A 15,509-nucleotide genomic window follows, 5' to 3' on the forward strand; every position below is an offset into this window, starting at 1 on the left:
CCCCTCCTAGCAGCACCTACTTCTCGAGTGCTCATGAGAGCCGTTGGGGGGTTGAGTCGAGGGCAGTCGTGCAGAAGGCCTAGATGGCACAAACTGGCCCCTTGCCTGAGCTAAGCCACCACCCAGAGCCCCTCCCACCCAGCCCTGAGCTCTCCCACCAGGGAGAGGCGCTCCACCACCTGCAGCCCTGCGTCTGTGCTTCAGGGTCCCACCCCCTCCAGCCCAGGGCTCCCTGCTCTTAATCCACCCTGACCAAATTCTCCCAGGGCCCTGGCTCCATGGGGCCTCCAGCCTTTTCGCGGGCCCTACTCGGAGCGGCGCAGTTAAGCAGAGGCGATTTCCCCGAGCAGCACAGGCCATGCTCTCCCCTGGCCCCCCCAGAGAGGCAGCCCCAGGCACATTACAAAAGGTTTTATTAAAAGGTTAAAACAGTCCAATACTGCAAGGTGTAAAAAGACCAGGGCAGTGCCAGGCCAGCTCACAGTGGTTAGAAAGGTGGATACAAACAGCCCTTTAGTTGGAGTGAGGGGACGGCTCAGCGTGGGAACAGTGCTCCGGGAGGCCTGGCAGGAGCCAGGGTCCATAGAAAAGTGTAAAAACCATTGTGCACGTGGCACGCGCGGCCCCACCAGCACGGGGCAGTTCCCTTAATGCACCAAGGTGTATAAAAAGGGGGAGGGGGCCATAGCCCAGGGACCCAGCCCCTCTCACCAGACAGGGCGAGCTGGGGAAGAGGCTTGTAGTGTCAAAGGCACAGAGGAGCACAGGGGGCGGTTGGGGGCTCCAGGCTGCCCCCATCCCTAGAGCAGGCAAAGCACAAAGGGGTAAAGGGAGTAGCTCCTACAGCTACCGAAAACACACAAATCTCCTGCCCAAACCCAGCTCCAGCATGCACACCCCCACACACAGCTCCACCCCCAGCTCCAGCCCACATCTCTGCCCCCAGCACAGCCACCCCCTCACTCCTCTGTTAGTGTCCCAGGGGCAAGGAGAACTCCTCCCCCCCAGCTCCCCCTCCCCCCCTCTCCAGCTCACTGATCCAACCCCCTGCACAGCTCTGCCGCCCTCAGGCCTAGGGGGAGCCGGGAACAGGGAGAAGAGGTGCAGGCCCGACCCTGCGGGGGATGGAGTGCTGCTGTGAGGCCCCTGTCAGCATCCCCACCATCAGGGGAGGAGGGTAAGGACAGCCTCCCCAGCACAGCTGTGACCCAACCCCCAGCCAGGGGTGCCCTCCCCCCCAGAGCACAGCGAAGTCATGCGCTCAGCCCCCATACTGCTAGATCAGAGGTATCCCCACAGCTCTGCTGGGCTTGGGGCCCCTGCCCACCCCCGCAGGGTGCACTGCCCAGCTGCAGAGGCACAGAGGGAAGCTAAGGGCAGCAGTGGCCGGGGCAGCCTGTAAACATGCCAGAGCCAGGGCTCTGGGGGCAGGGGGACAGCTGCAGTGCCCATGGAGGTGGGAATGATGGGCACCCAGCTCCCAGCCCGGCCCGTCTGCACAGGTGTCCCCGCCCGGCAAGGCACAGGCAGGGCTCAGGAGACGTGGGGCGAGGGGCGCCAGAAGCACCACTTGCTGCGGGTGTGCTGCTTCCGCAGCAGCTGCTCCTCCAGGTCTCGCTCCCTCTTCGAGCGCAGGTACAGATCCTCCTCCTTCAGGTACCAGACGGGCGGCCAGCGGTGCCTCTCGAAGTGCGCCTTGTTCTCTGCGGGGCGGGAGGGGGTCAGCCCCAACCCACCCAGCTGGGCAGGGGGCCGGGGCCCCCCATCTCACTGCACAGCAGCCAGCACCCGTCCACAGGGAGTCCCAAGACAACTGCACCAGACCAGAGCAGCCAGCCCCAGGCAGGGAACCCACAGCAACGGGCCAGGTGCTGCCTCCTGCCAAGGGAGCTACTCGCAACCCCCGAGCTCCCGCCCTGGGCCGGGGAAGGCTGCCCCAGGGCCAGCCTGTGGGAAAACAGCACCCTGGGCGGCCAGTCCCCGCTGCCTCTGGGCTTCCCCCCCGGGGGGGGGGGGGGGTGCAGTGACAGAAAAGGAGCCTGGTGACAGGGCCCCAGAAAGGGGGAGGGACCCAGAGGAGCACAGAGCCTCACTGGAGGTGGGGAGCAGTGACATAGGGCTCCAGAAAGGCAGCTCTCCCCCCACAGCCCAGTACTGAGCACCTGCCTCTCCCCAGTGCCAGGGAAGGTGGGTTGTTTGGCAGGGGGGTTAAAATGCAAACACTCCAGCGCACTGGAGGTAGCTAGAGTGGGTGGTGATGGTGGAAGGTTTGTTCCCGAAATATCCCCAACCCCCTGCACTGACACCTCCCTTTGAGATGAGCAAGAATGGGGGGGGGAGCCCCTGACAGCTGAGGAGCACAGGGAACTGGGGGGGTCAAAATGTGGCATAGGGAGCAGGATCTTGAAGACAAGACCTCCTTGAGAACCAGGGAGAATGGGGGGCTGCTTGGAGCTGGGGCTCTGGCTGGTACCCAGAGGCACAGGGAGGGGCCCTCTGGGAGTTGGGGGGGGAAATCTCTTTCCCCTGCAGTTTTAGCTCCCTTTCCCTCCCAAGCCAGGAGAGGCTGGCACCTTTCAGCTCCTATTGGCCAGCTGAGATGCCACGCTCGTCTTCCAACCCTGATATTCTATGATGCCACCGAATGGAAGGGACCTCAGGAGGTATCTAGTCCAACCCCCTGCTCAAAGCAGGACCAACCCCAACTAAATCATCCCAGCCAGGGCTTTGTCAAGCCGGGCCTTAAAAACCTCTAAGGAAGGAGATTCCACCATCTCCCTAGGTAACGCATTCCAGTGCTTCACCACCCTCCTAGTGAAATAGTGTTTCCTAATATCCAACCTAAACCTCCCCCACTGCAACTTGAGACCATTACTCCTTGTTCTGTCATCTGCTACCACTGAGAACAGCCGAGCTCCATCCACTTTGGAACCCGCCTTCAGGTAGTTGAAAGCAGCTATCAAATCCCCCCTCATTCTTCTCTTCTGCAGACTAAATAACCCCAGTTCCCTCATGACTTTCATTCAGGCCACCCGGGGAAGGAGGAACAGCCAGGCTGGGAGGGGGTGGGGGGGGAACCCCCTCCCCTCAGAGTGCGGTGCCAGGCTGGGAAACCAGGGGGGCTCAGCTCAGGAGCAGGGAAGCGGGCACTCCTGCCATGCCAGCCTGCACCCTGCAGGCAGCGAGAGGGAGCCCGAGCCCCTGGCCTCTTCCCCATGGCACCCCCTGGGCTGTCACCCACCCCCCAGCCTGTACCTGGCGCCATGTACTTCATCTCCCTGGGGAAGCGGCGGCAGACGCGGTTGTAGTTGGTGCAGATGTAGTGCAGGCACCATGCTGCCAGCTGCTGGGCATTGTGGAACTGCAAGAGAGCAGCAGGCTGACACCCGCGTCCTGCAGGCTCTGGGCTCGGTCCCCAGTGACCCCCGAAGGCCCCTGCCCTGCAGCAGCCTCCTGGCTGCAGCTTTGGGCACCAAGCCAAGGGCCAGGCTGGTAACACGCCGGGGGCCCCGGGGCAGAGGCCATGGGACTCTACGTCCCAGCATGCAGTGCAGCCGGGCAGGGGATGGAGGGCACTGGGCAGCAGTCACAGCAGACCTGGAGGGAGCACGGCATGCTGGGAGCTGTAGGCTCCACCAGCCTCCCCTCAGAGCACAGAGAGGCAGACAGCGGGCAGGGATGCAGCCCCATGCTCCAGGTGCCCCAAAACCACCAGCTGGCAGAAACATCTGGCACTGGCCACCATTGGAGACGGGCTACTGGCCACCTGGACCATCGCTCTGACCCAGGACAGCCGCTCACAGTCTCACTGGCACCACTGAGCCACAGCTCAGACACCCTGAGCCCTGTCCCGCCCCACCCTCCCGTACCTGAGTCATCTCCAGGTAGATTATCACCTGCTCGTCGATCTCCACCTGCTGCACGTAGGCTCGGAGCAGCTCATCCGCGGCGTGCTGCTCTGGGAGGGCAGAGACGAGGGGCGGTGAGCTCAGTGCGGGGGCTGCAGGGTCCCAGGCCGAGCCCTGCACACATGGGGGGGTGGGGGTGGAGCAGGGCCTCCTGCACTCCCACAATGCCGGTTGTTCTGGTGCTTCTGCCCCACAGGACCCGCCCTGCACGGGCAGAGCAGGGTGTTCGTTCCGGCGTCCCCCGTCCAATGCCATGTGCGGTTCGGTCTCAGCACCGGCAGGGACAAGCCTCCCACGAGAACCGTCTGGTTTGTAGCAGGACCAATGGCCTCGCTGGGCGGGGCGTGGGGAAGCAGCTGCCCCATGGCTCGGGTTGGGCCTGGCGGCCAGAACCCAGGCCCTGCCTGCACGAAGGGTCGAGCACTGCTCCCGGGGCCCTTACATAACAGCTGCGTGTTACTGACGCTCCAGGGACACATCAACCCGGCGCGCTCGTCAGCCTCGTTATCTTATCAGCAGCGCTCGGAGGAGCCTGCAACCCAGCAGCTGGGAAAGGCCAGCCGGGCGCCGCGCCGAGCCGAACCTCACCTGTGAGCGCCTGCAGCCGCGGCAGACACAGACGGTTGGTGAGGATCAGGAGTTCCATGGCGTCCAGGTCGGGCGTGGGGGTGAAGTGGCCAGTGTAGAGGAACTCCAGGACGGCGCGCAGGCAGGCGCACTTGGTGCCAGGCAGGGAGACCTGGGGGTGACAAGGGGAACCTAAGGGACTCACCCCCCAACAACCCCTCCCCTGAGCAACCTCTCTCCTTCAGGAACGGGCAGATGGGACAGGTGTCCCCCTGCACTCCCACTGCCCCCGGCTAGCCCGGCCCACTCGCAGCTCTGCTGATGCTCACGGCTATTCCCCCATTCGCAGGCCTGTCTGCTGGGAACAAGTCGGTCGTAATCCCCCAAACCCAATGGTAAAACCAGCGGAGCCAGCAAATAATCTACCAGGAAATCACAGCTCGTGGGGCAGCCAAGCCTGGGCCAGGACGGGGGATGGGTTCAGAGCCCAGGGATCACCCCCAAGCGTGCCCTGGGCCTCTCCCGAGAGGGGCTAGGAGCAGGCTGGATCAGGAGGGAGCAGTGAGAGGAGGTGGTGGCCGTGTGCAGGGGTCTGGCCCTGGCCCCGGCCCCAGCCCTGGCACCCGCACCCTGCCACATGATCCCCCCGCCTCCCCATGACCTTTTTATTTTTGAGATTCCCAATTTATCTCCGACGACATGCTGCAGCCGCCCTGCTCCGTTGGCAGGGGAAGGGAACCTTCAGATCACGTGCCCCCTCCCGTCCAGCTGCTGTTCACGCTAAGGGACAGCTGCCCAAGGGCTCTGGCCCCCAGGAGGCATGGGGGGGCACCCTGGGCCAGGGCGGAGGAGGGAGAAGGCAGCAGCAGCTTCACCAGCAGGCTGAGTTGGGAGCAGCCCCTCTCCAGAGCTCTGCCCAGCTCTTCCCACTAGTCCCAACCCCCTCACCAGCTGGGGGAGGGAAAACCTCTTCCCTACCCTGCTCCCCCCTTGGATCTTGGGGAGTCCCTCCCCCACCCCCCAGCCCTGCCCTTTGCTAACACGATCCCCCACTCCCAGGGATCCCTCACCTGCCCCTTACCCTCCCTCCACATTACCCCAAGCCTACCCAGCGCAGCAGCACCCCCCCTTACCTCCGTGGCGTAGCTCTCCCGGAAGTTGCCGCAGAACATGGCCACCATCCAATCACAGCCTGCGATGAGCAGTGGCTTGTGGGCCGGCACCGACCCATCATCCACCAGGAACACAACATCTAGGAGAGCAGAACGGGCAGGGAGTTAGCATGGCCTGGCCCCAGCCCTGCCCCTCCGTGCTGGGCAAAGGGCGCCTGGGACAGAGGGCACTGCCCTTGCCACATGACTGCGGCCACTCTGGGGAACGACACGCCACTGCTGAGCAGCGCCACACAACCAGGCCATCTGGCATGGGAAGAATGCCACACCCACCAGAAACTGCAGGGGGCAGCAGACCAGAATCACCCAGCTGGGGACCCACCAGGGCCCCAGGGCTCACCCCAGAGGATTGGGCCGGGTACCCCAGGATACTGACAATTCTAAACTGCATCCAGGAGCACTGCACAGGGGCCAGAAGAACTGAGGGGAGAGCGCCCCCTACTGAACCCCCTGCCCCACAGCACCCCAGGGGGGGGTGAGCACCCCCTATTGAGCCCCAACCCCACTTTCTACAGCACCTGGATGCTAGAAGAGGCTCCAGGCCCCGCCCATACCCGCAAAGACGCCCTTGCCCAGGCACTCCTTGATGCGGTTGGCACGGCGCACATGGAAGGCTTTGGTGATCTCTTGGTTCATGAAACTCTCCTTGTTCAGCACGTTGGCCACCATCATGCGCAGGTCGAAGACCTCCAGCAGCTCGGCGATGGTGGCCACCTGCATGAGGTCTGCGCGGCCCTGGTCCAGGTGGCCCGTGTACAGGTACTCCAGCACCGCCTGGAAGGGCCCCGGCTGGACCAGGTAGTCCATGTACACCACCGTCATCTGCTTCTCCCGCTGGGTCACGGGGTCCTGAACCAACTCCAGCTGCATGCTGACAAAGCCCCGTCCCCAGCCCGACAGCTCCTGGCCCCCGGCCCCTGGGAGCTGCTGGCCCTCGCCCTGCACGAGCCGCAGGGGATCGTCACTCTGCGAAGTCCTGAGAGGGGCCTGGGCCCCATCACCTAGGAGGCCCTTCTCCATCTCCAGGCTCTTAGTCCTGGCAGCTGGCTCCTTGGCCGCCCACCGCACCACGCCACAGGGCTCCCCAGCCTGGCTCGCCGACCCCGCCAGGGTGAAGAGGTCGTAGAACTTGGAGCAGGACGTGGCCAGGTAGACGCGATGGGCGAAGACACGGTGCCCCCCCTGCAGCTGGAAGACCACATCAGCACAGAGGGGGGTGCAGAAGAGGGCAGCAGGGCCCTGGCCACCGCTGGTGGGGGGCTCCGGGATGTGGATGACAGGTGGGGGCGGCTTGGGAGGCAGGAAGGGTGCCTGCAGCAAGGGCCTCTGCATCTTCTTCAGGTGGGATTTCCAGAACTGCAGGTGGCGGCGGGAGATGAGGGCGGCGCGGATGGCGTTGTCAAAGACATCCTTGACGCCGAATTGTGCCACCACGCTGGTCTCGTAGTACGGCACCCCCAGCTCCTTGGCCACCTCGTGGCCCCGCTCGGGCGGCAGGATGTCCGTGGGTCTGATGGGCCTGGCAAGGGAGAGGAGCCAGGTCAGCAGGGAGCCCCCGGCTAGAAGACAGTGCCAGGGCTGGAGGGAGCCACTCTGCCCACCTAGGCTGGGCACACACCAAGGAGCGGGCAGAAAGTGCTGGCGAGAGCCCCGAGTGAGACAGGGAGATGCCAATGATCTGCTGGGCAAGGCATGGGTCTCAGACACCCTGCTCCCACTCAGAGCCTACAGGTAGGCAGTGCCCTCCTCCCCGCCCGCAGCCCCAGGGGCAGGCAGCTGGCATTCAGGGGTGCTGGGGGGGCTGCAAGCAGCCTCAGCTCCGAAGCTGCCTGCATCTGGCATTCAGTCCTTGGGGCCCCAAGCGGGGGGGGAGGGGGGCACACCCTTACTTGGCCAGCGGGCGCCGGGCACGGTTGACTGCCTCCAGGTCAGCATAGCGCAGGTCCAGCTGGCACCCTACCAGCACGATGGGTGTCCGTGGGCAGAAGTGCTTGATCTCCGGGTACCACATGGTCTTCACATGGCGCAGGGAGTTGGGGTTCGCCAGGGAGAAGCAGAGAACCACCACATCTGACCTGCAGGCAGGAGGGGGAGAGACGGGGAGCACCAGACCTGTTGGTCCCACCCAAGGAAGCTGCTGCCTTCAGGCACAGAGCAGCACAGCAAGCCCCCAGCTCAGACTGACCCCCACCCCCCTGCCTCCATCACCCTCTGCACTGCCCCCAAGGGATCTAGCGGCCAGGCTCCCCCAGCAGAGCCGCCCAGGTGCTAACAGAGCCCTAGAGCTCAGGGGCCCCCTGTGCCCACCTGCCCCCAGCCAAGGAGAGGGCAGATCCTTGGGGGACAGACTCAAGGGCCCAATCCTGCCCCATCAGACTTCTGGAGCCCCCAGTGCTATAGCAGGAGCACTTCACGAGGCCCCCAATCTCCTGGCCGCTGGGCACGTCTGCCAAGAAGCCATGGGATGGGGGCAGCTGGCTCCTGTAACCCGAATCTCTAGGCACAAAGGTTTCTGCAGCAGTCCGGGGACGAGGGCAGCCCCAGCGACACAGCTCAGCAGATGGCAGCACACTGCCAGCCCCTGAGCAGCAGGGGGAGGGGAGGGGAAGGGAGGGGATCCCCCACCATTAGCACTGGGGCAGGCGGCTGCCTCTGGCTGGGTTCCAGCAGCCACTTGTGAATGGGCCTCTCCCCAAGGGGTGCTCGGTCCCCGAACCAGCCCAGATCACGTGGCCCAGGCTCCAGGCCTGCCGCACACGCTGCCCGCCCCAGGCTGTGCATGGGGAGGGATGCTCAGCAGCGGGGCCAGCCCCTGCTGGCAGACACCCCCGGAGCAGAGTGCCACAGGGCAGGAAGGGTGAAGGCACATGGGCAGCAGTTCCACAACACAGGCACCACTACAGCTGCCTTCCGAGCGAGGGGATGGGGCCTGGGACCATCCCTAGACTGCCCCCCAGCCCATGCGAGAGGCTAAGCAGAGCCAGGCCAGGCCAGCACCTGGAGGGGGGAAAACCCAGCTGTGGCAGGTGGGGGGCTCATGGGGCGCTCACCCCTCTGAAGTGCAAGGGGCACTGTGCGGCTGGAGATGCCGTCCCGTGCAGAGGTCGTAAGGTGCCCAGTACTCCGCGTTCATGCTCCCCTGAGGCATAGGGAAGAGCTGGCACCAGCTCGCCCAGGATCACAGCGAGTCAAAACTCAGACGAGAACCCAGGAGTCCAGGGTCCCAGCCCCTCTGCTCTGCTCACTACTAGCCATTTACTCCCCTGAACTTCCCCTGCTGCTTCAGCTAGCTGGGAGAGTCTCCTTCCTGCGCAGCTGTTAGACAGCTGCCACGCTCCACGCCAGAGGTGGCTGCATTTGAGTGCTAGGCAACACTTCCTGGGAAGTGCTTGGATGGGAATGGGAGGGGTCGGTTCCTGCGGGACCACCTTTCATGCCCACAAGCGGACACCACATACAGGTACATTGCCATGCTCCCCAGCCAGCAGCAGCCCTGTCTCCGAAGCGTCACTGGGATTCGGCTGGGGGTGCCCTGGCTGTGGGCAGAGACAGGCTCCCACCTGGGCGGGGTAGGCGGCACACCTGGAATGCAATGCAGTACGCCTGTGGGAGCCCTGCTGCCCGAGGGCCCGTGTCATGAGGCAGGGAGCAGCCTGAGCCACTCCTGGGCGGCCCTGTTTATTTTCGTGGTGCCTCCCTGAGACGTGACCGGGACGCACCCTTGGACTGAGGCCCACATCACAGACCAAGTGGCTCCCGCCTGCCCGCCGCCACAGGAACCCGGCCAAGGCAGGAGCGGTGCCTGGCAGGGAGGGGGCAGACCCCACCCCCACCCCACGACACAGCGAGGGGCCAAGCCAGCAAGCTGGCTGCAGAGTTGCTACCCAGCCTGGCCAGGCCCGTGCCGAGCCTCCGCGGGGCAAACCACACACCAGAAACCCTGCAATGAGCGCAGCATCTCCAGAGACAGGGCCTGAGCCATGGTGGAGCCCAGCCCCTCACCACCAGAGGGGAGAGCGCTCCAAGCAGCCGTAGGAACGCAGGGGGACCTGGGGGGAGTGAAGGGACCAGGCCTGTCTGGCTCAGCCCAGGAGGGTGCGGAACCAGGCTAGAGTGAGCCGGGAATCGTCCCCAGAGAGGGGCCGGGGGGCCTGTTGGTGCCTGGCCGGGCAGCAGAACAGGCCAGGGAATCGCCTCATCCCCGGTGCATTTCAAACTAGCCAGGACAGCTCTAGCCAGCCTCCCTTGGGACCCGGGCCCTGGGGCGGGAGTAGGGGGGCTTGGCCCCAAGGAGACTAAAATGGGACTGCTGGCCCCTTGGGGCAGGGCCTGTCCGTTGTGTTTGTATAGCACCCAGCACAACGGTCCCGACTCAGACGCCTAGGCACGAGGGAGACCGGGATCAGCATGGCGGGTGAGCTGGCAGCCCCCCCGCTTTCACCAGCCAGGCCCCCCACCGCATGCATTGGGCACACGTGCTCATAAAGCCACACGCTGGAGAACCCCATGCAGCCTACAGGGACTTGGGGACATGGGCCAGGTGTGTTCCCCAAAGGGGCTTGTCCGGCCAGACGTCCCCAGGAGACCCCCTTGCCCCAGCCACCCTGCCCGCTGCAGTTACCCGAGACTACCACCTCCCCGGGGGTGCTGAAACCAGACACCCCTCACCCCCTCACTGGGGGCCAGTCCCCTCCCCCAAGGGTTTCAGCTGTCTGAGCAGCTTCCAAGGGGAGGAGAGCCCCCGCCAAAGAGAGAAGGGGGAGGGGAGGAGAGGAGAGGAGAGAAGAGAAGAATCACGTGCCCAGCTCCAGGCAGAGTTGAGCGGCAGGTCAGCTCGCCCCCCCCAGCAGCTGGGGCATGGGAGCCTCAGGCACTGAGCTTGTTAGCAGTGGGGGAGTCACTCCCCCTTCCAGCAATGCTCCCCCCACCAGGGCGCAGAGGGGTGGAAGCCTCAGGGCCCCTCCACCTTCCAGGACCAGGGGAGGTGCGGGAGGCCCAACAGAACTGGGGTGAGGCCGGGGGCGTAGGCAGCATGGCCCTGGGCTGGAGGCCGGTGGGGACGCTGCAGCACCACATACAGTGCCCCCAGGAGCCAGGCTGAGGGGGGATAGCCAGGAGCAGGGACCCCCCACAGCCGCCGGGCTCTCACCTGCCATAGGCAAAGCGCCTGTCCTTGTGGTGGTCCCCGAAGGTGTCCCAGAGCCGCAGAGAGACGCTGACTTCATCCACCACGTCCCGGGAGCGCTCCAGCACCTGCCCAGGGAAAGCACAGCGGGACAGCTCAGGTGGGTCCCCCTCCCCCAGCCAGCTGCCCCTTCTACCACAGCCCACCTCAGCTCCCCCCCCCCTCAGACTCACGCCTCACGGGAGCCCTGTGCTACCCACGGTGCCACCCAGGGGCCTTCGGCGAGGGGTCTCGCCCATGGCAGGTGCCCATCCCTGCTCTGCTCTCACCTCCTGGCACACGCGGTACTGGTCGATGGCCCAGACGGTCGGCACGTGGGTGGCCAGCAGCTGGTACTGGGTGAGGGTGGCATTGCAGGCCCTGGCACAGATGAGGCGTGTCTTGCCCACGGCGTTATCCCCGACAACCACACACTTAATGGTCTCAACATTGGGTCTCTCATAGTCCAGATCAATATCCATCAGGGCACAGCTGGGCGGGAACAGCGGGCAAGGGAGTCACTGCACAGGGTATGGGGCACCAGGAGGGGCATGGCCCCGGCTGGGGGCTCGTGTCTCCCAGGTCAGCGCCCCAGCCGGGGGCTGCCACCAACAGAGATGGCAGCTGCTGGAAAGGAGCTCGCAGCCCCAGAGCTCCGCTGGGACCCAGGCGCTCAGGGCACCACCCTCATCGGGGGATGGGCCGGACTCCCCCACTCGGCAGGGTGACCCGACACCCGGTATTAGGGGCTTTGTCCGAGAAAGGGAACTATACCCCCCCAGAGAAAAAGTGCCCCGATTTGTCACAATTGCTCGCTGGTCCCCCAAAGCAGCAGGCAAGGAGCCAGCCGGAGCTCAGGGGCACGGCCGGGGGAAAGGGGGCGGCTCCGGGGAGTCCATGCCCGGAGCTCCCGGCCCAGGGGTGGGGGGGGGGGGCGCAGCACAGGGGGAGGGGACCGGGTGTCCATGCCCAGAGCTCCCGGGGAGGGGACAGGCTCAGGGGCGCAGCCCAGAGGGAGGGGACCAGGCTCGGGGGGCGCAGCAGGCTCCGGGGGTCCATGCCCAGGGGGGTCCATACCCGGGGCTCCCGGACCAGGATCGGGGAGGGGGTCCCATGCCTGGTGGGGGGGAGGGGACCGGGGGTCCATGCCCGGAGCTCCCGGACCGGGGGGACGGGGCTCGGGGAGCGCAGCCCGGGGGAGGGGGGGGGGTCCGGGAGGAGGGGGCTATGGGGGGGGGCGCAGCACGGAGAAAGGGGACTGGGCTCTGGGCGGCGCGGCAGGCTCCGGGGGTCCATGCCCAGGGGTAGGGGGTAAGGGGGGGGCGCAGCACGGAGAAAGGGGACCGGGGGGACGGGTCTCGGGGAGCGCAGCCCGGGGGAGGGGAGGGTCCATGCCCGGGGGAGAAGGGACCGGGCTCGGGGGGGTCCATGCCCGGGGGGGGGGGGGGTCCGGGGCTCCCGCCAGCCTCCCGGGTCCCCGCGCCCGGCCCCGGCGCCGCGCCCCTCACCTGCCTGGGGGTCCCGGGGCGGCGCGGGCCGCTCACGGCGCCGGCTCAGCCTCCGGGCGCGCCCGTGTCCAGCGCGGCGGCCGCCGCCGCCTCCGGCCCATCGCGCCCCGGCCGGGCCGCTCCCTGCCCCGCCCCCGCGCGGCCCGTTATCCCCCGCCCGCCGCCAATCAGCGGCCAGGCCCCGCCCCCGGCCAGAGTCCGCTCCCCGGCCCCGCCCCCAGGCCCCGCCCCCGCCGCGCGCCCCGCCCGGCCTCCGAACAAAGGAGACGCGCGGGAGCCGGCCGCCCACGTGACACGGCAGAGCCTCGCCCCCGCCCACTGGGGCCGCCCCGCCCGGGGGGCCGGACCGCCTCTTAAAGGGGCAACACCGCGGCCCCACCCCCCAGCCCTTCTCCCCACCGCGGCCCCCAGCGCAGCCCCCACCCTGGCCTGCCAGTGCTCCCCCCATCCACCCCCCAGCACCTGCCTGCAGAACCAGCACCACCTCCCCCATGCTGATTGCAGCCTAGTGCCCCCCGAGTCCAGCCCCCCCTGCTCCCACCCCAGTGCCTCCCAGAGTCCAGCCCCCCTGCTCCCACCCCAGTGCCCCCCTGGAATCCAACCCCCCTGCTCCCACCCCAGTGCCCCCCCCCGGAATCCAACCCCCCTGCTCCCACCCCAGTGCCTCCCAGAGTCTGGCCCCCCTGCTCCCACCCCAGTGCCTCCCAGAGTCTGGCCCCCCCTGCTCCCACCCAGTGCCCCCCAGCATCTGGCCCCCCTGCTCCCACCCCAATACCCCCCAGCATCTGGCCCCAATACTTCCACCCCAGTACACCCCCAGTGTCCAGCACCTGGAACTATTATCATCACCCCAATACCCTCCAGCACCGTCACCCCAATACCCTCCAGCACCACCACCCTTGCCACAGTATCCCCGTTGCCTGATGCCCCCCCCCCCCACTGTGGAATAGTACTCTCGGGCCCACACTGTTGTTACTCCTAGTGCCAGCACCGTTACTGGAGTACTTGCTACTGTCAGCACTTGGGCCGCTGGTGGGGCAGGTACAAGGTGCCCCGTTGTTTGCTCCAGCCGAGAGGCTGGTGTTGCCAATCCTGGGGAGGGATGACTGGGGGGAAGCAGATGGGGCTTTCCTGGGGAGCTCCTTTCCCATCCACAGGGCCGGCTCCAGGCACCAGCTTGGCAAGCAGGTGCTTGGGGCGGCTGCTCCGGAGAGGGGCGGCAGGTCCAGGTATTCGGCAGCAATTCAGCGGACGGTCCCTCACTCTGCCTGGGAGCGAAGGACCTCTCGCCGAATTGCCGCCGCAGATCGCGATCGCGGCTTCTTTTTTTTTGCGCCGCTTGGGGCGGCCAAAACCCTGGAGCCGGCCCTGCCCAGCCACGGCTGCTTTGGAAGAGGCAGCATCAGAAGTTCAAGGCCAGCGTCCTGGGCTGCCTGTGGATCAGCAGGACAAAGGCCGGGGCAGGGGGAGGTGTTCCCAGTCCTGCAGCTGCAGGTCGCCTGGACGCTGGGGGGGGCAAGGGCCATGGCTGGTGCCGGAGCCCAGCGTCCCCTCTCAGAGAGCAGAACGGCTGCATTCTCCTGTGCGGTCCTCTGACCCTGGCCTGCCTCGTGGTGTCATGAATGGCAGCCCTGTCCCTGTCCCTGTGTGATCTGCCCCCACCCACCACCTCGCCCCAGGGCAGAGTGCTGGACCCACCTGGCAGCGCCCCAGTCTGACCCTCACCTGAGCAGTGCTTTGGGGCGGGGTTCACTCGGCGCCCGGCTGCCTGGCACACGCACTCCGCAGGACGCGACCTACGCTGCTGATGTTAATGGCCCTGTCGCTGTGACTGGGAATTGACCCAGCCCCAGTGGGGACACCGCTGGGACCTCCTTCTACCCACCCCCAGGATCTAGGGCCACCGGGGCCCAGGCAGAGCCACTGGCCAGCAGGTGTGATTAACTCCCTGTGCCCGCTGGCCGGGGAATCTGGCCACAAGCACAGGCCAATGGGAAGCCCCAAGCCCATTCCCCACATAGAGCTGAGCATTGCTGATCTGACTGACCCCTTAGGGAGCCAGGTGAGCTATTTAGGGTCAAGCTCTGGGGTTTCTCTGCGGCATTCCTGTATTTTCCTGAAACAGACTCCAAGGAGAGACTGCTGAGCTGGAATTGATATGCAAACTAGACACAATCAACTCAGGATTGAATAAGGACTGGGAATGGCTGAGCCATTACAAACATTGACTCTATCTCCCCTTGTAAGTATCCTCACACTTCTTATCAATCTGTCTGTACTGGGCTAGCTTGATTATCGCTTCAAATTTTTTTTTCTCTTACTTAATTGGCCTCTCAGAGTTGGTAAGACAACTCCCACCTGTTTATGCTCTCTGTATGTGTGTATATATATCTCCTCAATATTTATTTCACTCTGTATGCATCCGAAGAAGTGGGCTGTAGTCCACGAAAGCTTATGCTCTAATAAATGTGTTAGTCTCGAAGGTGCCACAAGTACTCCTGTTCTTTTTGCGGATACAGACTAACACGGCTGCTGCTCTGAAACCTGTCATTGAAGGGAGTGTAGCCAAGTGGTCACAGCAGAGGAGTCAGGGCTCCGGGCTGTTTTTGCCAGCCGTGTGGGAGGAGTGAGGTGGAGTGGTTAGAGCAGGGGCTGGGAGTCAGGACTCCTGGTCTCTATTCCTGCTGCCAGGGGGAGCGGAGAGACTAATGGTTAGAGGGGGGGCTGGGAGTCAGGGCTCTGGTTCTGCTACTGACCTTGGGAAGTCACAGGACATTTCCCTGGCGAGTATTTCTAGAAATGGCCCTTCCTGGTCTGCAGGGGCCCAGACGCCTCTGGCGACCTTAATACACCAGGACAGATTTTTGTCCTGCGGGCCCTGCAGAAACCAAGGCAGCCCTGGGAAAGGCATCAGCCCCCCATGGGTGGCAGGTGAAGCGTCCCCTTAGGGAGGCTAGACCCCGATCCTGCCTCTTCAGGCTGAGGCCCCGCCCCTGCTCTCAGCCCCCCATGTGGCCCCAACCCGGGTCCAGCTGTCAGCACCAGCACCCTGGCCAGAGCCTGGAGCCCCTCCCCCGTTCTACCCCTTCCACCCACGGCCCCCACACCACTTTGCCCCTTCCCCTGGCCCCACCCCTGTTCCACGCAAAGCCCCGCCCCATTCTGCCCCTTCCCCCCCCCGGCTTTGCCC

General features: G+C 65.4%; 1 protein-coding gene across 1 annotated transcript; it reads right to left on the reverse strand.

Annotated features, from left to right (window-relative positions):
* Nucleotides 1-396: 396 nt before the first annotated feature.
* LOC101932902 (rho-related BTB domain-containing protein 2-like) lies at nt 397-12,460 on the reverse strand. The gene is made up of 10 exons (XM_065597410.1): nt 12,320-12,460; nt 11,102-11,303; nt 10,797-10,900; nt 7,537-7,722; nt 6,202-7,166; nt 5,609-5,727; nt 4,497-4,647; nt 3,870-3,958; nt 3,256-3,361; nt 397-1,703 (listed from the first exon to the last, which is right to left on the reverse strand). The coding sequence occupies exons 2-10, from the start codon at nt 11,291-11,293 to the stop codon at nt 1,534-1,536; spliced, it is 2,082 nt and encodes a 693-aa protein (XP_065453482.1). The 5' UTR covers nt 11,294-11,303; nt 12,320-12,460; the 3' UTR covers nt 397-1,533.
* Between the last annotated feature and the right edge of the window lie 3,049 nt (nt 12,461-15,509).

This window comes from Chrysemys picta, chromosome 5, assembly GCF_011386835.1.
Source record: "Chrysemys picta bellii isolate R12L10 chromosome 5, ASM1138683v2, whole genome shotgun sequence".
Lineage (NCBI taxonomy): Eukaryota > Metazoa > Chordata > Testudines > Emydidae > Chrysemys > Chrysemys picta.